Source organism: Pseudopipra pipra, chromosome 5 (genome assembly GCF_036250125.1).
Source record: "Pseudopipra pipra isolate bDixPip1 chromosome 5, bDixPip1.hap1, whole genome shotgun sequence".
Taxonomy (NCBI): domain Eukaryota; kingdom Metazoa; phylum Chordata; class Aves; order Passeriformes; family Pipridae; genus Pseudopipra; species Pseudopipra pipra.
The window spans coordinates 30,250,642-30,278,404 of record NC_087553.1 but is presented as its reverse complement, the minus strand read 5'-3'; the positions used below and the strand labels follow the sequence as shown (position 1 = coordinate 30,278,404).

The following is a 27,763-nucleotide window of genomic DNA, read 5'->3' as shown; positions in this document are numbered from 1 at the left end:
TTGAAGTCTTCTGCTTCATTCTTCTACAACCAGTGAATTATATGAGATATCATATAGATATTATATGAGAAATCATTCTTATCCCTGGGACCTGAGTTTAGAGGAATATATAAGCAGCAGCTTATTTTGCAATATTTTTGGAAATGGTATCAACCAAGTAGAGTCCTAGCATTTCAGGGAAGTTTCCCCCGAACTTACATTAATGGAAAATGTTAGAGCATGAGATCACTAGAAAATGGAATGGTGAATACACAGCATTTGTCAATAAAAATTCCTGTTCTGCTATATAGCAATATAATTTTCTGGAACAAAATTAATACCTCTTTCCCCAGAATAATTGCAACCAATCTTTTCTTACTAAAATTATATCCACATAGGGTAGGATTTATTTTTCTTTAACTTCTTTGCCAATACAGCTATGTTGATGAAGCATTTATACATAAAGCAATCCCAAGGCAACAGAAACAAAGAGAACCTCAGTGTCCAGAGATGCCTGACAGGACGGCAAAAGACACCCTGCAGCAGACAGACTGCCCTGGGTCTGGAAGAAAAACTGAAAGACCTCTGCCCTTTCAGTGCCCACGGAGGTACTCATCACCAGCTAGCCTCAAGTGTCAGTGAAAGATGAAGCTGCCCCTCTTCCCTCTTCATGCCTAAACCTCCCCCAGTTTTAGCAGCAGGATTTGGGTTGGTCTGATATGGAGGGTCAGCCTCTGCTGAAGCTATGAGCAGCTCCCCACTTCTTTTTTGTAACCACCTAAGGCCAACACAGTTACAGATGTCATATTTTTCAAGCCCAGAATAAAGGCATGATGTTATCAACAAGAATCTCACAGACAACTACTTACAAATCAAAAGAGAGGAAAAAAATGGTATAATTATAGGCTTACCAGTGAAACTGTTCTTTTACAACCCTTAAATTCGTGTTTATATGTGTATCTCAGACACAATAAACAATAAACAATTTTATTTAAAGTATAAGAGGAGAAATTTAATGTTCCAGTTGTCTATTCTAATAAAGATTAATTCTTACATGTAAGTTTTGAAACACTGGTAATTAGGAGTCTAAGTAGAAAGCACTGGAGCAGTATACAAACTAATAGCAACATAAAAACCATAATAGCAACATGGTATATCTCCTAACTAATTAAGACTTCTAGGGCCCAGGCACATAAAAGCTTTGTTACATAGTAACAAAGCTGAGGAGAAGTCGTACTACATAAGACAAAGCCTTCAGGAAGAAGTGGTATCACAAAGACTCTGGATCTGATGGGTCCTTCCTTTCAATTCACTGACGCTCACCAATTTCAATGATTTTCAGCATTTCAAACACACAAGTCTGATACAATTACAAAATAACTGAGCATATTCTTCATTTGCACTCACCAAAATCTTGCATTTCTTTCAATGAAAGGTTGTCTTTTTTCTTAACAATGCATTTTCTCACATTTTCTGTCTTTTAAGACATCATATCATAAACCTTTCACAGTCTGAAAACTTCACAGGAAAATGTTATTAAAAATTAATTTTTAATTCTGCCACAAATTTTCACAAAAATAACCTACCATTTTCCAGCAGTTCTGTTTTGGACGCTGAAACCCTAGGCATGGTTTGAGGATTTGCTTGAGCTGAAAGGCACAGTTCTGCCTTGGCTGGTGAGCAAAGTTCTGCTGGTTACATACCTGTAGCTCTGCTGTAGCTGCAGAGCGAGTACCAGCACGCAGCTGCAAAAAGCCACTCTCTATAAATGCCTGTTTCGTAAATGAAGGACCATCCCAGCTACAGGTGGGGCCTCCCCAGTACAGCCCCCAGCTGACATCAGCGTTCGTGAATTTATGGGCATGGGAAGGTATCCGAAACTCCAGGGCCATAAAAAGAAACGGCCGGTTGCTGGTACCGCCCTGGAAGCAACCCCTGCAAGCTGCCCACAGGCAGTGACAGAGGCAGAGGAGTATTCGGACTATGGACTTAAACTGCAACAAAAACCACTGACTGCCTGGATGACGCAGCTTCAGAGTTAGCATGTAGAACTGATGCCTGGCAGTCTGTTATGCTATATGTGTATGTATTATCAGAGCAGAGAGATGCACCTTTAACCCCCGTGTCTGGTCTAGTATTTTATCCTCGAGGGTGGCTTTTAATTTAGACACAACAATGGTGAGCTGCTCTGAGAGCTGATCCAGGTGAGAGCTATTTCTGACAAAACAAAAGAAATTATTACATTGCAAAAATACACACATCTGAGTTTTATTAGCTCCCTCATCTGCTACTTGCACATCTACTCAAGCTGTGGTGTTGACTCAAGAAAGTGGGCAAAGAATCACGCCTGAGGGCAGAAGGTAGAACCTAGCAGAAGTCAGAAGTAAGGACTAAAGTTGATTATGCAATCACACTCTTAGTTGCTAAAGGTTTAATTGTGTCATAACACATAGGGTATTTTTGTATTCAAAGACTCTTAAGGTCAGTACTGTGTATTTTTACAAGTTATCGTTGCAAAAGACATGGAGTGAGGATACAGTCAAATGTTAGGATATCTATCACTTATGGAAATTTGTAAAAGCATAGGCACTCCAAAATGAACTATTAAACCTTTAAAATGAACTCTTTTCCTCGTTTTTCTAACAGAACTTCAATAACAGCATGAATTAGTTAGGCTTTAGAAAAATAACAAACAGCTTCATCCAAGCAAAAACCTAGCAGGAAGCTTTAGAGTGAATCTCCTGGTGAAGCTGAGATCAGCAATTATATCTGAATATCATACTAACAGCTGCTGAAATCATGATGAAGGAAAGATGAAAACCATCAGGTCTTTTAGAAGGACCAAGAATGCAAATATGGCATTAGAACATCTGTGGAGATAAAGCATTATAAACAACTATCTGATTTGCTAGAAAAGAGAAAAAAACTTTTTATATAACTAAAGTAAGTGACTCAGCAGAAATATGCTCGTCTTCTCCAAGAATGAGTCATCTCCAGAGGATGCTTCACTAAATCTGTATAAACTTTCCCCTTGCTACCGATAATGAAATTTTCTTCAGTTATCTAGACTTCATATGTCAGTCCCCAAAACTATAAAGTATTTATTTTTCTAAGGCATCCAAAAGTAAGAAATGAGGGCACATCTAACACAACTCAGCTTTACTGATGGAGAAAAGAAGTAGATAAGCCCAACTAAATCAGCAGGGAATTGCTGCATTCCTTGGTAGTGAAAGGAAACAGGTAGTAGAACAAACATCTCAAAGTTAAACAAATAAGCATTTAAATAGCTTAAAGTGAATTGTCTTCCTAAGATGAGAATAAAAACAAATATTCAGTAACTCTCAGCATGACATCCTCAGCCACCTATCAAAATCATGCTGCCGTTTCAAACCAGAAGAAATTAACTGACCCAAAATCAGCAGGTTTTTCCCCCAGAAGGCATTTTGGGTTTTTTTAGGGATAACTTTTTATTTCCTCTTTGCATGTACAGAGCTAAACTCCCTGCAGCCTGCTTGCATTGTGACAAACCTCTTTTTGAGTTGATTCCCCCAGAACTTCTTGAGATAACCCTCTTGTTTCCTTTTGAAACTTCTAGACCTACACACAAACAAATGTGTGTTGGCAAACACATGCATGTGAGCATTTCCCACTCCCCTAGTTTTCCAATATCCCTCAGCATTTGTGAATGACACTTCCAGCAAACAAACCCTTCATGCCTATTTTCAACATCCTTATACTGCCCTACAATGTCAGACAGAAGAATAACACTAGACTTTGAGGTTAAAAATATACTGCTCAAGCTACCTTTTTTTGTTCATTAGATATTCTACAGACTATGCATATGTGTAAACACACATTTTTGATTTATGCCTCCCCAGTGCTTACAGAATTTTATAGGCAGAGTGAGTAGTTTACATGTGGCACTCCACGGTGTGCAGGAGGAACACCCACATCATGGAGCCGTGGCTTCAGTCTGCCAAAAGCCTGAGCAGTTGTCAGCTCGGCATTGTGTTGGATGGACAGCAAACAGTAAAACAGAGCACTGGGAAGAAAGTTTCATTGAGAAAGGATGTACCAATCTTGGCACATTTTTACCCCAAAAACTAAAAAGTAAGTGGCCTTGTTCTGCTTGTTACAGGTTGATTGGAGGGGTTTCTGAACTGATTTTTAGTAATCAACTCTTGCAAAAGACTTTTAAAATGTCATGAAATTGTGACAAACCTTTTGATTTTTGGGAACACTACCAATTTTCAAAAGCTAAGGACCCTTCCAAATCACTTCTGTTATAGCTGATTGATTTTAGTTCAATAAATTGCAGACAGACATTAAAGTAGGGAAAAAACAGTCCAGTAATTGGAATGAGTAAGTGCTTCTCATGTTCTGCAGAACCCTTCAAATAAGATACAGCACCAGTGTCTGTAGTTTACTACAGACCTCCTAGAGATGTGCATTAAAATCTTGGGTTTAGCCACTAGTAAATTTGAAATTCTTTTCACCACAAATTCTGTGGCACCTGGATACTTTTGAATGTTAGATATGGAGCTCTCAGTCACATTTACTTGAGGGCATCAAGCTAGAATTTATATACATAAATTATATATATATATGGAAATACACAAATACATATATAGATACATAAATATATATATAAAAATGATGAATATGTAATAGCATCAGTTTTTGAATCAGAGGTATGAGAAGCTGCATGAAGACTTGCAGCTTCAATACTTAGCAAATGCACTATTTTCATATTACGAGGTGGGCTACAAGCTAGCAGGAGCACTTCCACCAGAACAGTGTCTCAGGAGGAGGGAAGAAATACATAATTTGTTCTAGCTGTCTTTTCCTAATTCTATTTACTAGGTTGTAATTGCATAAGTGCAGAAAAGCTACCTAAGAGTCATATCCATGATGACAGTTTGGTCCCTGTAAGAAGTCTCAGAAATACGTCTCTACATTTCTGTATGTGTGTTACATATCTCTGATTCAAATCTAACAAGAGTAATTAAACTGATTTTGATCATCAAGGATTTAATCAGCATATAGTACTGCTGCTTTGACAAACGGGGATTCCTACACGATACATCACAATTTAGTTAACCTCGTAGATCATGCTGTCAGGACTGGTCAGTAACAGTCTCTGAAGCAGCTATGGCAGAATTTACCATGTAGCTGAGATACCTGCTGCAATGGATACTCAGGACTAATTTTTTGGACTTTGAATTTTACATAGTTTTGCAAAGATACCAATGTATTCATGTAAGTACTTAAATCACAGAACAGGTAAGATTGGAAGGGACCACTGGAAGTCATCTGGTTCATTCTCCCTGCTCAAGCAGGGTCCCCTAGAGCACATTATTCATGACTGAATAATGAAGCAACTTCTGAATGTCTCCAGAGAAGGAGACTCCACAGCCTCTATGGGCAGCCTGTTCTAGTGCTCAGTTACACGAGTGAAGAAGTTCTTTCCCATGTTCAGACGAAACTTCCTGCGCACCAGTTTCTGCCTGTTGCCTCTCGTCCTACTGCTTGGCACCACCAAGAAGAGTCTGGCTCCATCCTCTTGACACTCTCAGATATCCATACTTTGAAGAATATGCTGACCTTCTCAGATCATGTGGCACCTGAGATGGAACATGGAAACTATTTTTGAGATTTTAGAAATGCACACATACAGGTCATTGACTTAATTTATGGCCAATGGCTCTTCAGTAAGGTTATTCCAAAGGCACACTGATATTTTACTAAATTATCCATCACTCAGGGCTATAGAACATGCATCCTTTGTTAAAACTTAACTTTTCCAGCATAATCTACTTGGTCTTTTCACTTCATTTTTAATCTGTCTTTCCTTAAGAGAGATCTGGAGAGTATCAAGGTGAGGCACTAAAAAAAACAACAGAAAAAAACCCAACAGAGTGAACTTTCAGACATGGTCCCAGTACCAATACTGATAAACAGGGAGTTTGAAAGGCCTCCCTCCTGCTACCTTTTATTAACATTCAGCCTTGATCTTTCTGCACCCTTGGATTTTGTGGTTTACTTGCAAGATTTGATACATACAGGGATCTTTCAAATATCAGTGTGAAGGAGATTTTTTGTTATGTATATATTCTTTATATCAGTTGTGCTTCAGTATAACATAAGCAAATATAGCCAAGTGATACCATTAAGCAAATCAGAAACGATACTGTTCCCAGAGCAGAAACTCTTGAGCTCTGTGCAGGGCTCCATACCACCATCACAGGTATTGTCATCTGCTTTTGCACTGTCAGCACAGAATGAATTTCACTCCTCAGACAATTTCCAACTTATCTCATTTCTGTCAGCTTCTCTAAAAGATGGAAGACAGTGGATGGATGCCTTAGACAGCTGAATTTGAAATAAATTGCAAGGAAGATAGATGTTGTTAACTAAGTCTCTTCTGCTGAAGGCTGATGCCTCAGCTGTGTACTGATGGAAATTCTTGTCAGCACAGATGATTTGTTTGGCCCATGCTGTCATTTAAATAATATAATAATAACAGAAATGGAGTTATTTTGTGGCAGCAGCCAGTTTTCAAGGGAAGTTGAAAGCATGTGGGCATTGAGAAAGTTATAACTGATACTAAACATGGCAACAAAACTCAACAATCTGCTGTGTAGGTTATACTGCAAGACACAGAGAAGCTTGCCCAAAACAATCCACCCCAGCTGTTGGCAGGCTGTAATGCAGTAGGTGCTGTGTTTTAAATTTGCTATGAGGTAAAAAGACTCAATGCGAACAATCCGTTTATATTTGTCAAAATTTATCTCTCAGTGTATATCAATCAGCTTAAAAAATTAAAAACTAGTGTGCAGTGTACATGCTTTAGCTGCAGCACTGGTAAAATACACAGTGCTTTCTTGTCCCAGGTAGAGGACAGCAAGTACTTTCTTTGAGTCCAACATTGTTTCATTTGCTCTGGAGTTACACATCTTATCCTTCCTCCAGCAAGAGTAGAGGAGGAGGAGGCTGGGGTGGCAGATGTCACCTACCGTATCCTCAAGGAGCTGACCTGCAGGTGCACGTCCTGCTTTGTCCACTCATGGAGTGGGTGAAAACTGTGCTAAGAGATATTGTTGCCTCCACTGTTAAAATCTGCCTTTGGACTTATTTCCTAATGCATGTTACCCTGAATAAATGCCAAGCAAGGAGTGCTTTACACCAGTTCATCTCAGGGGGAAAAGAGGTGCATCATCTTTAGCTCCACCTTACTGTGGCTATCTTTTTCAAACATTTTCACGTTACACAGCTTGTACAGGACCCCGGGGACTGTCATAGAAAGCTACTGGGGCACATACAATTTTGTAGCCCTTCTCCAGGTGCACTTTGACATAATGGACATAGGAATGGGGACAGGGGAACCACCTCAGCAGTTGAGGCTTCCTTGGAGGCCTTTACATAAGAAGCAGAGACAAAGCCTATGTAAGAACCTAAGAGACAAAATAGGGGAGCGTGTGGTACTTGGCATCTGCTGTTGTGCAGGGTGGAACAAGAATGGAAAAAGGTACCTAAAACACATTGGCAAAACTTTCCTGCTTCTTGGGGAGCCTCCCGAAACAGCTGCTACCTTTGTCTTCATCTACGCTTCCCAACAATTAAAATAAAATGCATAGCAACAGGAAAGGAAATCTTCAGTAACCTTTCAAATCCCCAGCAACAGGAGTATGCACAAACACTGTATCATGCCTTAAAATTTTTATGCAACTTGAAATGTCTGTGTAGCCTTCAGCAGGTCATTTACCTCACAAAAATCTCAAATCCTTTTAAAGGTGAAGACATTAATGAGACTGTGAACCAGAAAACCATTCTATTGATTTTTGTTTCCCTTATCTGCCATTGCTGCAAACATGTTTCTCATTCAAAAGACTTATTTTTAACCCATGTCTCACACCATTATCTGGACATATGGGGAGAAGAAAGTAATAGGACAAGGAATAGCACAGGAGAGGCAGCACCACTATGGGAAGAACCAGACAGGAGACAGGGAAAACTCAAGTAGTGGCTCTGTACTTGTATTTCTCAGAGCAAAAGGCACACTGTTTTTTTAGTACATCATCATCCTTGTTTTGAGTTCCCCAGGGAAGACATTAACTGCTGAGAGGAGCCAGTGAGACATGGCAGCACCACCTGGCACATACAGCATGGAGCGTACAGCAACACCAAGCATGACTTTCCACTGACTTGCAAAGTCCCCAGCCTCTGTGGGGGTGGCAGCGGGATGCACAAGTCCCACACCAGCCAATATAGTTATAGGGTCCATTAGCTGTCTACCACCATACTGGGAGGAAGTGTCAGATAAGGAGATGGTAACTAAATGGTCGTGTCAGAGACTAGTTAGCTCTGCCACTCTAAGAGGCTCAGGGGACTGCCATCCCTTTGAACAGCTGTAATATAATCCCCTGATCCTTCCCTTTGATAACATGGAGCATGGTAAAAGATGGATGCTCATTACAGAGAAAGCTGGAGGCAATACCTCCTGGTGTGCTTCTCCTCAGCCCTGTGCCCATCACAGCCCAGGACGGACCATCTCTCTGAGAGTTGCTGCAAGACAGGACAACAACGAGTCGGAATGTGGCAGCATAGCAAACACAGAAGTCTGTAACTTGCTGGAAGATGTTTTGATATCCCCTATGAACCCTGTAGCTTATGCGTAAGATCAGCCTATGTTGTAAAACTGAGAAGGTACAATGTATTTTTAGAACATTTCTGCTGGTCTGTAAACCATTTATCTATATTTCCTAGCACAATTCTCATGGGTTGGGTGACAAGCAGGTTCCTCAGCAGCTGAATAACCAGTGTAATCAAGTAAAGATTTTAAATTTGCTCGTGATCTTTTTAAGTCATCATATTAAAAAACCCACAAAGACATAGCACAGATCTGAAGCATGCACATACACACAAAAAGTCAGCCTCAACTTCTACATAATCCAGTAATTCCTTGCCCAGCATTTATACAAGGACAGCAAAAGCAGTATTTCTAAGCCTCTCCCTTTTTTATGATCATTATACAACAAGGTAATTAAGGTCAGCTGAAGTCACAGCTCTATAACTGAGTTCCCAGCCCTTACAATAGAAACTGGTGTCTGATCTTTGGTTCACAGAAAGCCTTTTAACCTCATTTCCACCCACCACTACCGTTATAAAATTCCTCTTACGTGTGTTGGCTGCTTGTTTTTCTTAACCTTTGGAGGCTGTAACATGGTTCCTTCACAAGGCTGAACTCTTAAGTCCAATGAAAAAGAAGGCCTGTGGTACAAGGTAGCTCAAATAATTTAGGATCAAAAACAAAACAGAAGACCTACACACACCTACACACAGTTGCAAGATTTGTTTTAGCTAGATTTTTCCTGATATGACTGCTGAATTCCACTACCATAAAAGCTTTCTTAAAGGCCTGGACTACTTGAAGCTGCAGAGCAAGAAGAATTGGAAAAAGAGGGATAAAATATGTAAAGGAAAACAACATGTCAACCATATAGGACAACAAGTCTAGTCAGGTATAGTGAATCACAGAGAGAGAAACCACAGCTGTGATTGAAATGGACTTTCCTTTACAAGCACCTGGGTAACAATACCAACAGACGTGGAATTTTGGGGGTTGGTTATCAGGATGAGTAATGCAAAGCAGGTCACAGAGTCCCCACCTCATCTGCTGCTCCCAGAGTCACAACAGGCTTACTCTCACTTTGATTTCACATGTTAGTTTGGCACTTGCAAACATTTCATTATTTCAAATAATTCCCTCACATTTTACATGGAGTTATTTTTTTCAACTGTTCATTTTAGTCAGTGGATTCAGGTGCCCAACAAATGGTCCCGGGATTTATATTGATAAGCAGAGGAGCCTTAACTAAAATGCCAGTTAAAATGGTAGCACAATTACAGGGACAATTTTCTCTGAGCAATGGGCAATTACAGCCAAAGGTAATGATTACATTTCTGCAAAAACATTCTTTATTTTGAACTACTGCTAGTCAGCAAAGTAGTTGGAATGCATAAATTAGACCCCCCAGAAAATAATATTCTGGACAAATAGTTATTCTAGCGGCAATTAGAATTTTGAATGGATGTAACTCTTCCCCATTTTGCGGAATTTAATGGGCCATTAGTAGAACTTAGGTTTTTCTATTCAGTTAGCATTGTCTCATCTAAGGCAAACTATTTGTGATAAAGAAAGATCTTACTTAATTTTCAGTGGGCCAATAACCTACAAACTCACGATGATGCAGAAATAAAACTGATATAGACTGCAAATTAAAAACTGTTTATTACTTTGTGCAGTTGTTTGCAATAATTCTGTAATCCTAGCTGGTCTTTATCTACTGTGGTGAAAATCCGTGCATTATAGTGCAATGACCAAATGAAACAGCAACTTCTGACACTTTAACTGGGTTCCTACTCAAGAAGTGCATTGCAAAAGGCATTGTGCAGCCCAGTGAATGCCATGTAAACAGCTGACATGCTGCTCCAAATCCAGTAGACACGGACCCAGATGCACCTCCCAGGGTATTTTATAGCAATCCTGGATTTCAGCAGCCCACATATAAGATACCTGAGGTCTGTCCTTACCATAGCTGAAAATCAGAGTGCATCAGCCCACCAACTGCTAACCCCAGCAGAGTATCTTGTGCTGCTGCTCATGCTCATGCTTTTATTTTGGGTACATACCACCTTTTATCCTTCCATTTCATTGAAAAAGTTCTGTAATCTGTGACTATATTATTACAGCTTCTTGCACTGCACATTAGCATAATGCTAATGATAAAAATGTCACACCTGTCTCAATGCTGTCATTAAAAATCCTTGTCAGCACTCACTGGTTTAAAATAAATAAATAAATAGTTACATAATAGTTACAAAATAGTTACAAAATTTCAAAAGCCATCCACGAATTTACCTGAGGCAGACAGAGCAGGTAGAGCAGAAAATCTGGCACTCAGATTTGCAGTCAAACATTAGGGACCATGCTTCCCCAGCCTTCAGCATCAGTAAAGCAGTTCATTGAATCAGAATTGCAGAAAGCTAACTTGAAAACTAACTTGACAGTAAAACACCCATTAAAAACCCCAAATGGCATGTGGTTACAGCTTCAGTACTATTGCCACCTACAGGTATTCTTCTTTCCTTCAGCACAGAAAGGTAAAAGATTAAAAAAAAAAAAAAAGTGAAACATGTTATCCTGGCACTATACTCTGGTAAATTCAGTCGTTACCATGTAATTCACTGAAGATAACATCAGCTCTCCCGTACAAGCTACAACTGAACATCTACTGTAAGATTCAGTAAGCTGCTACTTACTTGAATGCAGAAAAATGTTAATAAATTCAGTAGCAGAAAAGTTAAAAATATAAATTCTGCTTAGTTAGAGGGAAAAAAAAGACTTGCCCTATATGATCAGATACTATCTTAGTAGTTAGATATTTTCCGCAAACAGTAAAAACAGTAGAGGACATGCTCAATGGTACACCCCAGGCAAGGAAGCCTGGCATTTTTCAGGTTCTTCTGGGGCAGCCAAAACCCTGTAGCCAAAGCTAGCTCAGGTCTCTGCTGAATGGCAAATTAGTGGTTTCAGTGACCCCATGCTGCAGCTGAGAACACAAAGTGCACAGCAAGGATGAGGTTGTCTGTCTTTGCGGCCCCTTGTCTGAGATGGGGAGCAACTGCCTTTGCCTTTTTAAGGTGCAGTACAAAGTGACTTCTGAGCAATCCCTCTAGATTTTATCCTCATTTGGAAACATACTTTTTTTTTTAAAGGGTCATTTAATCATAGGTTTTAGTGGTGACTACAATACTCGTTGCTCAGACTGGTCAGCGCCTATGAAAAAGTCAATCACAAATTTTTCAGATAAAGTACTTAAGCTTATTAGAATCCCTATTTTAGTTACTAGCACTACAATTTCCAGATAAATATCCACAAAAAATAAAAAAAGCTGTGAGTGCCAACCATTTTGAGAAAAACTGAATGAACAAAATTATTAGCAAAATAGTCAGAATAATGAAATAAACTGCTTTTGGCTCATTGTAGTCTTACCAAGCACAGTACTGAATAGCACTGAAATCAGTAAGACACCAGGGCATATGAGAATGGATGTGGTACACAAAATATTGGAAAACTAAATAATGTAATGGTCTTAATTTAAAAAAATAACCTGAAAACAAGGATCCGGTTTTAATAGTGTTTCTTAGTTTAACAGAGGTGGATGGGTGGAAGTACTGACAGAAAAATGAGTCTGGAAAGGTAAATAATTACCATAGCCACAGCTTTATCTTCACCATTGCTTCTCTATACTATATTAATAGTCTATATATTCACAACAGTACTGCCAGAGCTAAATCATTGTGACTAATAATTCAGCTACAACTGAGGCTTGTAATTATTTCAGAATCAGAAAGCCATAATATACCTACTATGAAAACAATTATTTAGTATATGCATGCATACAGAATACAAATGATATTGATATATCTTGGTCTTTCATAATAATGTATCATTTCAATCCAAATGTGGATACTTCTTTTGGCACGGCTTTTGTCATGTGCATAAAAAATTACGAGTTCATAAATGAAACACAACCACCACTTAAACACAATATACCAGATAAACCCAACTGGATGTGAAGCTCCATGCAATAAGGTACAAAATAGGTATAAATTACTACCCAGAACATTACCAAGATCCTACCTATTCAGGAGAAGGAGGTTCACACTATATAAAGGGAAATTACAGAAATTTCTTGCTAGAAATGCCTTTTTTTCAATATTCTATTTCTAAGGTAAACAGCCAAGTTTGAATTTTACCACACTCAGGACCCTTTACTAGATTTCAAAGGGATAGTGAAAAAACTATTTTCTTTTCCTCATTTTCTCACACTTTCATTCGACAACATTTTCTGCACAATTGAGTTCTAGCTGCGTCTCCTCTTTGTATACGGTCTTTTCACAGAAAAACAAAGAACAGGTTGTTTTTCAACAGCTGAACTAGGGAGAAAGAAAATCAACAGGAAAACATTACATATGCAAGCATCATCCTTGAAGCAATTACCTCTCTTTTTGTAATTAACTATATTTAACCTGATGATATCTAATTAATCAGAGATTTCCACTGAGTGGTCAGGAAATGTCTCAGAACACAAAACATACAGCACTTTAACAGACATAAGCAGCATGAAAAGCATCCATCTGAAATCAGAAGATGCTCACAAACCACTGTAAATCTCACAGCTGGGATAGCACACCAGCTAAAGTGGGCCAGCATTACAGCCAAAACAGCTATTGGCCCTTTTATCCCTAGAAAATAACACTCACTTGAGAGATGACAGTACATCTTCCTAATTCTTTCTTAAACTGGAAGAGGATAGGTTTAGATAAGATATTAGGAAGAAATTCTTTACTGTAAGGGTGGTAAGGCACTGGAACAGGTTGTCCAGAGAGGCTGTGGACTCCTCATCCCTGGAAGTGTTCAAGACCAGCCTGGACGGGGCTCTGAGAAACCTGATCTAGCAGAAGGTGTCCTTGCCAGTGGCAGGGGAGTGGGAACTAGATAGATTATTTTTAAGGTCCCTTCCAACCCAAATGATTCTATGATCTTTCTGAACTGGTATGAAGGCACTGACCAAGAAACTACGTGTTAGAAGAACCACAGCTTGCATCCTCCGCACCACATGAGAGGGGCCATGCAATGACAGGAGTGAGGGATGGGGAGAACGAGGCTGGGAGCCAAGGGCCACCCTGACAATGCCACCAGCTGGAAGGTCTGAGGAGACAGCACGGAGAGCCAGAAAAGACACCGTGTTTCAAAAACAAGTGGAAAAGGCCTCTTAATGTGCCCTCTTAGAGGCTAAGCAAGAAGCTGGGACTTGTATCCAAGGAGCTTTAAGGTTCACCCCTGTAGGGTCTGACAAATATTAGTTTTGGCTTTGATATTAATACACATAAGAGAAACAACCAATGTAGCTTCACATGCTGAATAATCCAAGCAAATAAACCCACATTGTTCAAGCGATAATGTCTCCAATGGTGTTTAGAGGCTTATACTAGTACAGTGAATTTTGGCTCTCATACTTGAGAGATTTTGGCATTTTACCCTAAGTGAAAGAACGAGAATTTTTTAACAAAGAACTAATATGTACTTAAACACACTAGGAAAAGTCTAAGTTCACTAAACTAATCAAGAGTTTTGCCTCTGATTTAAATTACACTTCCATCCATCTTCCCTGGTACTGTAATAGGGATGTTTCTTATATTTTATGCAGATAAAATCTGACCAATGCAGCCTGTGTTGACATGAAAGGAAAGTAGAAGTGCTGTAAAATTTTGGTAAAATATAACACAGTTTCACTTCCATGTTTGTCCAAAAATGTAAAGCATTTAACCTTTAAAATAAACCCTTTTGATTGTAAATGTGAAGCAGAAACAGTACATTCACTCTGAGCATGCACATTTTTTGACATAACATTTTTTTTAGATAGCGTTTGAGTTGTACCATTTTTTTAAAGGATTTGTTGTACCATTTGTTTTAGGTACAACACTGCAAAGTCTAAGTGATTCAGGAACTTCTATCCTACCATCAAAGTAACTCGAGCATTTTTAAGAATTTAGCCCTTAAATGCTTAAGCACAAAACTGTCTCAGAGTTGATCTGTTTAATTCATTGGGAATTAAAACTCTGACTCATTAGTAGATACAGATGAGCTTAAGAAAGCTTAAAATAATTTTCTGTTCCAACAATCTGACCATTTTAGATGTCAGTCTCCCTCTTTACAGGACTGGGTAAGCTCCTAATGAAGAAGATGCTATATCACTCTGGCATAATAACGTAAACTGGCATCAGTTCTGGTCCTTTCCAGTGCATCCAGCTATGATTTAAGCAGCTGCAATCGCTTTAGTCAAGCAATCCTAGCAGCAGGGGCAGAAATCTTCGAAGAACACAGTGAAAGGCTTAGGGCCAGAATTGCTACAGCAGACTTAGCAGCTACACCACAAGCTGTCCCTATTTGTGAGCCAACATTTTTGAGCACTCAAATAGGAACCTGAGTTCAATTGCAATTAACAGATTCTCTCTAGTGTCTATGCCTTTTTTTAAAGAAGAGAATTAAGAACAGCTGAAAAAAAGTTATCTGTATCTTGCTGGCAAACGCAGACATGACCTGTACTTTTAATTCACTGCTGTTTGTTTTACAGCAGGTCATTATTCTCATTAATTGCTAAGCTGCTGGCAGATTCCTTGACATCTTGGATGAAAGATCAATCTGGATTTAATAAAGTCATCAAGAGGAAAGAGGTTATAATTCTTTAGCTTAAAAGTCTGCCAAATGAACAGCATTGTGCAGATTCGCATCATGATAGGCAGTAGCTTACTGATACAACAGTCCATTCTTTAATCAGGGTGACATAATACAGCTATTGTCTGGCATGACATATAATTACATCATATGTGCATGGCCAAAATTAACCGTAAATCCAACACAGTGTCCTTTCCTGGTTCCTCCTGCTCAGAAGTTCAAGCTGGGCAAGGTAGGCAGGAAGGGATGAGAGGATTTACAGAGATATGTTTTCATGTGTGGACAAAGAAATTCTTTTATTGGATTTAAGTGTACATCTAGCAGCACTAACCACCAGCTTTCCAGTCAGCATCATTCAGAACTACTAAGAAGTTTGACTAGCATCAGATCTGAACATACAGGTTTTTAACTATGTGTTTACCAATAACTGTGAAGTTTTCTTTCCTTTTCCTCTCGCTCTCTGACACACATGCACCATTCCTGCTTTCACATTAATACAAACTTCACACTGCTAAATAAATTACTCATTTAGCTTCAGGCACATCCAATTGATTCCTTTTTATTTTCCTGGCCCAAACCCAACTCAGATTGCACAGCAAATGTGCTCCTTTCTATAGCTCAAAGCAAGAGAGTTCACTAGGATGGGGTTAGTACTGTGTCCTGTACCTTTTCTTGGCTGTTCCTGACAGAGCAGATACCCTTTCCCAGCAGTGCTCACTAGGAGCAGCCTTTGAGCAGAGCAAGGGGCTCAGACATATGCCTCCAGCTCTGAAATGAGACACACTAACTGCTGTGTTTTAGACTGACTAAGTGCAATTAGCTTTTTCAAGCAATGATTATTCTTTTTACAGGTAATTTATCTTGGAGGAATAAAAACAAATCTTGTTTACTCCAAAACATACATCCCATGGCAGAAACATCAGACAGGAGATACTCAGGCTGAAATGAAAAAAAACCTGGTAGAAGGATGAAAGAAGTAATGACAGCCTGCTCTGTGCCAAGCTTTGGGCAGGGAAAGTTGGAGCTGGAATTCGAGTGTATAGAGACAGGATTTCAGCACACCACAAGGAACGCTGAAACACCTAAGCACATTAAAGAGGAAGAAATGGGAAAATGCCAAAAACTACTTCTGAGATAAGGTGTTCCCAATGTGACTCCTCAAAAAGTGAACATTTGCTGAACCACGTAACTGGGTTCTGCCAGACTGCAGAAGTATCATCAATCACACGTTGCTACAGGTAATCAACTATTTTTAGAAAAATAAATTTAAAAGGCAACATAGGAGATTGATAGATTCTAAAGGCTAATGACAGTCATGCTGGAGTATATCGAATATTTTAAAATTTGGGAACTGAGAAAGATTTTGTGGAGGTATCTGCTAAAATTATACAATTGAAGGTAGCAACAGGATGCATTAGGAATTAGCAAGGCATGAAATTGTCTCTCAAAAGAAATCACTTCTTGAAATGCAGTGATAAACATCACAGTGAAATTATAATGATCAGCATTTTTGTGCTACTTTCCACAGCCTGCTTTGACACTTGTTCTTAGTAAATGAATAAGGAACTTGTTTCCAGCCAGTGAAACCAAGAAGAAAGAAAATCCTGTGTTATCCTAGTTCTCTGTGTCTTGATATATGCAGATGAAGCACATGCCACTCTGGGGTATATCTGAACTGACAAAGCAGGTACCTTCTTTGGAGAAAGGCTCTCTGCATCTCTGTAATACCTGCAACAGGTGAGCTAGTGCCTGAGCAGTCAATCAATCTAGTCCCTTTCCATCAGTCTAAAAACCTTCCTGCTGAGTATGGCATATACTGGGTTTTAAATTTCATCCCTGCTTACTGAGTAGGGCTCTCAACCCTCAACGTCTTGATATGGGACAATTGCTCTGTTACTGTGGGGATTTACTACATTAACTGTGTGCAGTGGTTTTCAGGATGAAGTCTAGGAACATCTGAGCTACTGAGACAGATGAGACTGAACTCAATTCATTGTCAAGAGTTAATAAGTGAGTCAGATGAGAGCACACAGCCAGTTACATGCAGTCATGGCTGGAAAATTATTCTCTATGTACAGGTTAGAATAAAAGCTTGATTTGGTTTCATTTGGGACATTTTATGGCTGGAAGTACAGTTAAATAATGCTAATTACCCATTAAAAAGCACTCTACACCTGCAAAGAGCTCTTCAATAGTTAAATACAATTAAATATTCTACACAATATCTTGGTGTTATTTGTATTAGTCTCATCTTTTAGCAGTGGAAATTGAGGTCTTTACATGAGACACCCCAAATTACAGACAATTATCTTATTTGCAAATGGATTATCAATGGGCACGTGATGAGTCAATGACAAAATTCATCTGCAAGTCTTTGAGTCTGTGACTTAGGTTCCTGTCTGCTAAAAAATCCTTCCCAGGGATGAGGAAAGGCAGAAATAAATAGGTAGAACAGACTGACAGATTTTAGCTGATCTGCAGAAGGCTGGAATCTCCAAAGCAGTCAAAGAGCAAAGAGCACTTGTAAGGCTCCTCACTCAGATGTCAAAACTCCCACATAAACAACGGGGTTTCCTTTACCTGAACCGCCCCCCAAAGAAATGCAAATACAGCTGCAGATCTGTGGGGAGCTGAAAGATTACCTCCGTCAGTCCTATCTGACCCACTCCTCAGAAGCAGCCAAATGGCTGCTACAAGGGGTCCCACAGCAGCTAAACTTGCCTTCAGCCTCTTCTAGATTGTTTCCCCAGGGATCCCACACCCATGGACCCACTGGCCATCTTCTACTTTTGTGCCACATGCTGGGGGTTGCCTGTACAGGAGGAAGATTTACCACTGGAGCGGCCCAGTGTCACCTGCTAAAGAAGACTTTGACACACTCGTAAAGCATCTGTCTGATGTAGATCACCATGGCATGCTTAGACATGAATTATTCTAGTCACAAGTGAATCTGCATTGCAGAAATGTCTGTTGTCACCAGCTTACCAATTTCCTGAATTCTTCAAATTAGGTGTGGAGACAGAGGAACAGCATTCTTTGCCTGAACATAGTATTCCAGTTTTTCCCAACGTCTTCATTTGATGAAAGCCATAGCATTCACCATTCTAGCAAAACAGCCAGCCTCAGGGACGGTTGGCTTGCACTCTACATGAACAAATCAAATCCACAAGGAGAAATGCCTATATATTACCCCATTTTTTCAAGGAAAACAAACAAACAGTTACACAAATGCCATTGGCTATACCTAATTTTGAGCAAAACTTAGAGAATACAGAGACAACTATGCCAGATCCTTTCAAAACAATCCATGTCAGATATAACATCAAAAATAAACAGTTACCTATAACAGGTGTGGTATAGGATTCCTCAATTTACCTATAAATACCTAATTTTTTGAGAAAAAGCTGGCTTTCTTCAGCCTGATAGATCTTCCATTGTTTAGTCCAATTCTCTCATTTTCCCTCTGAATTTCTTTAATCTTTTGAAATCCAATTCTCTTATCCTAGGATTCCCACTGGGTTAATATGAAGCGCAGACAATCCACCACAATAAATCTTCTAGGTATATACTAAATATGATACCTGCTGCAAATCTCAGCACAGCTCCAGATCTTCTCAGTTCCTTGGTAGTATTAAAGCTTTCATTGCTCTACCCCTATAGGAGCTTCAAGAAAAAAAAAAAAAAGGTAATTTCTTACGCATCTGAGCAGACACATCTGACAGAACAGAAGCAGGAGAAGACAATGACCAGCCTCTTTGTTTTGAGCCCTCTTTGCATGTCAAGTGTGGTTTGTGCCTCCTCTCCTTGACATCCTTCCCTCTAGCTGACCCACTTCCATAAGTGCCACACAGTAGCTTGCTGTTAGCATGCAGAGTGTTGATGGAGAGTCGTAGGAACAGCAAATACATTGTGCATAAGCGAAAGAGTTGATACAAACGAAAGTGTCATCAGGGTTGGGGAAATCAAACTTTCTAAAGAGTCAACACATGTTGCTCTAATGCTCATTTCTCAACTTCCCCCAGTTCCAGAACACAGCTTGTGGACTCCACATGCCTGGTAGACCAAAGAGCACATGTATATCATAACCAAAATGGCTAAACTAACAGATACTTGGTTGTTGGGGTGTGTTTTTTAGTATACGTCACCAAGTCTTAGCTTGGTCGATTGAAGAGAGTATATTTGAGTTCTGCATGCAACGCTGACACTTTCCACTTGCACACATCCAAAAAAGGAAGTGAGAGTGTAATACCAATACTGAAAGGAAACGGTTTTATCTCACACATGCTCTTTTGGCAACTGCCTTCACAGTTCCCACAGGGTGGGAGCACACAGCACAGCATTATACTACAGAGAAGAGGTTCAGCAGTGTGTCAGGTTAAGTAACTCATAAGATAAAACTGTCAGGAGCCTCAAGAACTGAATCTAGACTGTAGTTTAGCATCAAAGGCTGAAGCAGAGTTCTTGCATATAATTACACTGCTGAGTTTCTAGTATATGCCATTCCTCATTCTTAGTCTAATGACTTTTCAGCAGAACATAAGTAGCTTCTGAAACACGTGTCATGATGCACAGATCTTCCTTGGGATAAAATAATCAGTTTTTTTAAACCAGAGAAGTATATTCATAGCCTATTTAAATCATGTTAGGAAATATCAATTTCAGATGTGATGCAAACATGAAAATTTAGAAAGAAGATAACTTTCTACTTTTGTTCTGTGGAATGAAAGAGTAATTTTGCTCTTGACATTTTCTCCAATCCCTCTCCTCTTTGGCCATTGTATCAGAACTATACAACGTTAACAGCACCTATTTGGTTTTAATTCCTTATTGTAGGCAGCTAGGAAATCTTGAGAGGGTCAGAATGTGCAACTAAAAACCACTATTGTTTATTTTAGGATTTATTCTTGTGTCCCGGTACCTCAGACTGCAGTCACTTCAACAAGTTGAAAAACACCTCTGAATGCTGTCTGGAGCTCTGTCTTGTAAACACTGTTTTCCTAACACTGCACATTTCTCTGTGAAGAACAAGTAAATCCCTATGCTCACTACCAGAGAAGACATTCAGATACTACTTCCTTCTGTTTTCTTGGAGGGCAGATAAACACTGCACCACTGTCACAGACAAAGGTTAGGTCAGACCATGACCTTTCTTACACCAGGACTAAGAGTACTCATGGCACATAGCTCAGAAGAGGAATGTGAGGACCAGCTGTCTCTACAGTACAGCTGCACATGAGCTAAGTAACCAATTTTTGACAGGGATTCTGTACAGCTGAGAAGTAGGTAGATTCCTCAACTCCCCATTCATAGACAGCTAGCCAACAGAGACAGTAAGGGCAGGCAGTGGCTGGGATCCCACATAACCTTTCCAAGGGGATGATGCTTGTGGTGATTCCACAAGTTTCCTTAGTGTCATTTACTTGTCAGTCATTCCTGGCTTGTGTCCTCTTGTGTTTTTGTGTCAGGAGACCCTGATCCCTTGACAAATTTGATCCCTTGATATCAGTGGGAGAGGTGCATAAGCCTTCTTGCAGGCTTGCATGCAGAACCAAGGGAGGGTTCTATTGTCCCATCACAGCTCTGTCAACTATCATGATTTTATTCCAATTTCCTGACAAATAGTATTTCTCAAAGCTCCCAGTCCTGGAATGATAAAACCCAGTGAGATTCTCAGCTTCCATACTTTTTAATAGTGTAAATTTGTGATTACAAATAAAAGCTAAAAACTGTCATGAGTGTCACCTGACTCCTCATAAAACAGAAGACAAAGAGAAAAAAGCTACTGTTTTTAATCTCATTACTTAGGAAGGTTTGACTCATGGTTGGTAAGTACAAAAGCTGGCAGAGAAAATGTAATACAGCTAAATGCTTTATCAAAGAAGTTGTATATCCTGGTCCCAAACTCTGATGTAGCTAAAAATTAATTAATACTGTGGACTGTCTTGGCAGAAGCAACTCACTCAAGTCACAAAGTTCAACTAAGCCAGGAACTGGACTCTCTCTACAGCATCCCAAAGACACCATTGCCTCAGCACTGCCTGAAAATGACCAACAGACAGTGCTTTTCAAAAGCAAACCTACTAGACTGCTTTCATATTTTCTGGCTCTGATTCCGTGAAAAATAAATCACAGAAGCTGACGAAAACCAAGCAATTGTTGAGGTCAAGCCATAAGAGGCAATTAGTCCCAGGCATTTTTGCAACTGCTTGTCTAGTTCCCCAGCACTCCCCTGCTTCCAGCAACTGGGTAGCAACAACTTGCATAAAAATGTATTTAGGGAATTCATTAGTAAGAGTCCAAGTTAACTGTGGCATGAGTACAGCTCAATGTTAAGCTTCTAATTAAAAGATGCCAAATCTAACTAGGTCCTTGAAATTTCTTTAAATAATACAAATGTGTCTGGGGTATGTATTAAAGGCACAATGTTTTGGTTTTCTTGCTCTCCAGTCATTATACAAACTGCGTCTTTTAAGGCCATTTAAATGATAATAGCTTGTTTTAGCAACACCATAACAGACACTAGAAAACACCTTTATCAAAGATGGAAACAGTTGCTTGTGTATTTAGGAAAAAAGAGTTATTTAAGACACTGTAAGCCACAGTTCTATTATAAAACATTCATAAACGGAAGGGGAGAAAGGGAAATACATAGTGTGCCTCAATTCATTTAACCTCTCAGCGAATACTTTAGAATTTTTAATGAGTGTCTACTTTACAAATCTCCTGTTTTAACAGACGATAGTCAACCTTTCTAATAAAAGTGAAACTCTTGACAGATGCACATACTTTTCATGTTTCCAGAGTAGTGCCTCCATAACGATGATAAGAAATCGATAAAATTTATCTTTCTTTTTACCAATTGATAATCTGAAAAGTTTTGATTGAAACTAATACAGTCAGGTATTTGTAAAGCAATTAGTTTAACGCATTTATGGCTGGAAGTGTTCAATCTTCCAGATAAATTCAGAGGAAACTTAAACACCTTCCACAAAACCAGTGTGGGGAGAGTAGTATCCCATCCCTTTATGGGCAAGTAGTTAGTCTCCCAAAAGGACTACAAGAAAACTGAGAAAATCCAAAATTCACAGAAACGTAAAAAAACGTGAAGGAGCTAAAGTGACACAGCGCTCCCTTGGGGACCAGCTAGCTAAACCATCCCTGTCAGATGTTCGTTTACAGACATGTATTTATTCATCCCTCCTTCCCTCACAGACTGGGGAGGGACAAAAGCTGTCGAACCCTGAATGGCAAAGCTCTGCGGAGAATGGCTTTGGTCACAAACACTTGTATGAGTGACAGCTCAGCATGAGAGAGTGATGGCTTGCATCTCTCCAGCCATACATCAAGAAACCTTAAGCACAGCTGAAAAAGTGCAGCAGGAGGTGACAGAAGCAAGTTTCAGAGGAAGCTCTGGGGAGTTCACCTGCTGTCCCGAGTGTTGGGGATGTGAGCAAGGGTTACTGACTGACTTCTCTGGCATTCAAGGAAGTGGGATTTTGATGCAACTCAGTTTATTTACAAGAATCTACAAAAATACCTGATCCCATCGCATTTGTTTTTTTTCTCCTAGCTGGACTAGTTGCACAGCCTCTACAGCGCGGCCAGGCTCACCTCTTGCAGAGGTGCCCTCCTGCATGGCACCTTAATACATCCTGACATCTATCGACACCTGTGTAAAGAGAGACCTGACAGACGGAGGAAACAAAGCTCACAGCCTTCACGTTCAGCTGTTAAATGGTCTGGATGAGATCAATCACCCTAAATTCTGTTAGGTTCACTTGGGTGATGTGAAATGTCAGTGCTGTGCTGTGAACTCCTGACTCACAGTTAATGCAGTGAGGAGTAGTGAACATAAGCTGGCAAGAAAGTGTTCACCAGAGGTTGGTGGATTTCCCACAGAATAACAGGCAGCAAAGGTATTTGCACTCAACCTGAGACACATCCTATTGTCATTTGACAGAATTATATCCTGAGAATATAAATTCACAAAGAAGTTACCATCCTGCCCAATTTCTTACCTGGTATCTTCGCTATGCAAGGTTAATTCCCGAATCTGTTTATTCTCAGCTTTCTTGAAGGGTTTCATTATTTCTTAAAGACATTTCATCTCCCTTCACAGACATCTCTTGGACATGCCATATCTGTCATGTTTCCCTGGGAATCATCTGCCGCCTGAAGCCTGCCCAGATGGTCAGGACCTACCCTGCAGGGTTATGAGGAAACGAGCACGACACAAATGATTTTGTATGAGAACAACTCAGGAACAACAATGCAACTTGTAAATAGAAAATTTGAAATTAATGTTAAAAAGTACATCCTTGGCATTGGAGGAGGGAAAGAGTGCAGACAGAAGAGATTATGAAGGCTATTTTTGTGGAGACAAGTTATGAAGCACACCGTATGCTGCTATACTACTATACTTTCCTCTGATGCACTTGGCTGTGATTATAACTAGAGACAGTTTCACTACTACTAGTGAAATTGGTAACTCCTACGTGCCTTTAAGTAGTCTGCTTCCTTCCTTAAGTACAAGTAATAACTACAGAAAAAAAATCCAAACCCAGTAAAAACCAAGTAAACCAAACCCCAGAAATATCTGCAGAGAGCAACGTTATTTATTGACATGCTGTGCATGCCTCCGACTGTAATTCAGTTCTTTTAAAATAGACCAAATTGAGTGTCATGTCACCTCTTACAAGGGTGTTGACTGGAAAGCACACAGAACCACAAGCAGAGCCACAACACTGCCAGTGAAATTTATTCTTTGATTTTGTCATGGTAAGAACACTGGGGAAATGAAATCAGGGAGAACTAAGCATTTTAAAATATTTTCTCAGAATAAGGGAGGATATATTAACATATAAGTTTCATATACATAAGAATTAATAAATACTCAAAGTCCAACATACTGCAGAAGGTAGGTTCTGTGGCACGATTCTGCTTTAGCCAAGTGAATCTAAGATAAAGAATGCTAAGTCTCCATTTCTGTATAGAAAGACCTGTCACTTGCTATTATGTCAATGTGTCCAGTAAAAACAAACCTACTAAAAGTAACAAATGCAATGAGGCCTTTTTCTAATCTAGCAATCAGCATGTAACTGAAGCCAGAAGACCTAAGGCTCTGTGAGTATGATGAGCAGCCTCACTGATAAACAGCATATCTGGATCCCATCACACACCATCCTGGTCTGGCCACTGCAAGTAAATGGTCCAGTAGATCCAGCCACTTGGCTTTCTTGGACAATAAAACCAATGAGCTGGAGCACATTTACATTTTGTCTGCGGCAATATGGCCTGAGATAGGGTTCCTCTCTCACCGTGCAGATCCTAGTCCACTTAGGGTTAACATCAGTATTTTAAAAACCTAAAAAAAGAGTCAAGATCCTTCAGTAAGAAAGCAAAACATAGAATATAAGATTGAATTGATATGCTCTGTTGACATTGCTTGTTGTACGTTGCTTAGTCCTTAGTGGAACAACTATGGAGCAACTCAGAATACAATTCATCGCAAACACCTCTAATGTTGAAATAACAGCAAATGGTAGTAAATGAACAAAATAAAATAAGTGCATATACGAGTAGATGCTGATTCTTTGCCATATCTCAGAGTTTAACTGAGGCCTCAGTGGCCCATGGGTGCAGCCACTGCCGCCAGGTAAAGGGGACAAGCATAGTCATGATATTTTTCCCAAGCCTTTTTTATCTGCACTGAGAATGAGCCAACACACTCTTCTCTGTTTTCCAGTCTTGACATGATTTTGAAAGACTTGCTCAGCTGCATATTAGACATAAGAAATAGGAAGAAGATATGTGTGACACACTTTTTAATGAAGAAATCAAAAAAGAAATGAAAACCCATTCAGAGACAACTCATGCACATATATCACACAGGACCATAAGGGAAGGGAAACAATTTCCCAGCTCCCTCCTAAGCACGTTTTCACAGATTAGTAGAGAGTCTGTTTGCAAGAGTCCCATTCATTTCCCAAGAATCCCTCAGGAGAGAATGTATGAAAGGCAGATACACTCACTGGAAACAACATATGGGTAATAGATCTCTATGCATCATTAGAAAAAGAGAGTGTGAGTCAATGCAACTAGTAATACAACTGTATCACATCCTGGCAGCTAGACAGATGGGCTCCTAGTAAGGAAATTAGAAGCAGTTGGAGTTGTCTCCCTGCATCGTATTAATCCTCAAGCTGTATTTTGTCATAGAAGAAAGGTAGACTGAATGGCAGTACACATTATTCAGTTCTGGAGCCCAGGGGACCCCAAGAGGAGTCAGCAGCCTTTCATTTTCTCAAACACTCTGGGACACTCTCGTTTCCTCATATACCACACTTTCTTATGAGTTTCTGATGTCCAAAGATGGCAAACTGACCAAGACCCCAAAATGCAAGATCTGCATAAAATTACTTTGAATGCTCAAGGCAGAGCCACAGCAGGAATGGGGCAGGAGAGGTGTCTGCCCTATGCACCTTCTAGTGTAGGGAGAAGCAGAGGACATGGGGCAGCAAGAGGAAGGAGGGGATACACATGTGGTACCTGTGAAGTCCTCCTAGTCCTTTTGCCCGCCCCCCCCCCCCCAACACTCATACAAGGAGATGAAAGGGAACAAACACACTCACTGTATCACAGAATTACAGAATAATTTAGGTTGGAAAAGAACTTTAGGATCATGAAGTCCAACTTTAAACTAAGACTGCCAAGTGCACCACTAAACCATGTCCCAAAGTGCCACATTTACGTGTCTTCTAAATACCACCAGGTATTTTCTCAGGCAGCCTGTTCCAGTGCTTGACAACCCTTTTGGTGAAGAAATTGTTTTGTAATATCCAATCTAAACCTCCCCGGTGCAACTTGAGGACATTTGTTCTTAGCCTATTGCTTGTTATTTGGGAGAAGAGACCAACCCCCATCTGGCTACAACCTCCTTTCAGGCAGTTGTAGAGAGTGATGAGGTCCCCCCTGAGCCTCCTCTTCTCCAGGCTGAACAGTCCCAGCTCCCTCAGCCACTCCTCATAAGTACACTTGTGCTCATAAGACTTGTGCTCCAGACCCTTCATCAGCTCCGTTGCCCTTCTCTGGACACGCTCCAGCACCCCAATGTTTTTGTCATATTGAGGAGCCCAGAACTGGACACAGGATTCAAGATGCAGCCTCACCAGTGCCGAGTACAGGGGGACAATCACTTCCCTAGTCCTGCTGGCTACACTATGGCTGATACAAACTCTAACCAGCTTGGGAATATCTCATAGCTGTCTGGGGTACAAGACTTCCACAAGTTTGGAAAGAAGATGGTAGATTCAGCACACTTAAGACAAGCAAGTTGTGCAATGGAGCAAATAAGAAGTTACATTCATTACTGAAAAAGACCATTGTCACCTAGAAATTACACATGTATGCAATTTAGAAATTAAATGCTAAAAAAAGCTGATGATCTTCAGCAGTATTTCCTGGTAAAGTTAATAAAAAGTTATTTATTTCCCTAAAGAGTCCTTTAAAAAGTCCCTACACCTCAATTTAGTTGTTAACCAAGTCTTGTAGGAGGGTTTCTCTTCTGCTTTCCTGTGGAGATATCCTGGGCAGATAGCTCAGTAATCAGAGAGGAAAACTGGCCCCATATATGTTTCTGTTCTGTTAGCAGTAGTTCCTTATTGAAGTAAGGCACTTTTTCACTCTGATGAACAACCATATCGGCACTTCGGGTCTCTTTATGAGTGTCTGCAGGAGAGTTTTAGCAGTGCTCTTAATTTCTCACATTTACCCATGGAGGAGGCTCGTGTCCACACCCAGAGAAGTGAGACTGTGATTGCTATAACTAGAGATGCTCAGGAGTCCCCTGTCTCCATTTTCACCAGAACACATTTGGCTTTTATGATTGAACATTGCAATGTTCAGCCACAGCAGTCATGAGGTCTTCTTTCTTCTGACAGCTGGATGCAGAGCCTCGACGAAAGGGCCAAAACACCTTCTCTCCATCCATGGAATGGACTTGTGTCTTCTGCAGGGAAAGCTGCTGGCAACCCTCCAGGCAGTGGGGTCACAGTCTTGGACCCCCAGTTTGCCACATGCTATCTGCTCAAGGTATGCAGCAGTTTCAGCCCCTGTCACCCATTGTTCTGGATGTATTTTTCTCACTTGAAATGAAAGTAAGGCGTAAAACACTACTCTATAAAAATGCAGATTTACATAAACCCTTCTGAAGCACAGGGCAAAAGACTGAAGTAATATATAAATTCTTGAAATCTGAAACTGAAAATGTGCACAATTGCCTAAACATACATAAGGACACAAGTTGCAGAGATTCATCAGCAACACTAAAATGTAGGTGCTGGCATTATTTTTATATTGATACCATCTTTCAGCACAGAGCATCAATTTAAACACATTAATGAATCAAGCTTCCTAACACTCCTGAAATTTAAGCAATAATTTAAGCCAACATACGTAAAACAATAACAGATTCCACAGAAA

General features: G+C 39.9%; 1 protein-coding gene across 3 annotated transcripts in view; it reads right to left on the bottom strand.

Annotated features, from left to right (window-relative positions):
• Positions 1-27,763, bottom strand: part of TMCC3 (transmembrane and coiled-coil domain family 3) — a 154,672-nt gene that overhangs the window by 56,746 nt on the left and 70,163 nt on the right. Inside the window, exon 1 of one of the 3 annotated variants that reach the window (XM_064655438.1) lies at positions 1,566-1,845. The exons of the other annotated variants lie outside the window; for them this stretch is intronic. Coding sequence (XP_064511508.1) covers positions 1,566-1,568 — 3 coding nt within the window. The 5' untranslated portion in view covers positions 1,569-1,845. Of the gene's footprint in view, positions 1-1,565; positions 1,846-27,763 lie in introns of those variants that run through there. 3 annotated transcript variants of the gene reach the window in all.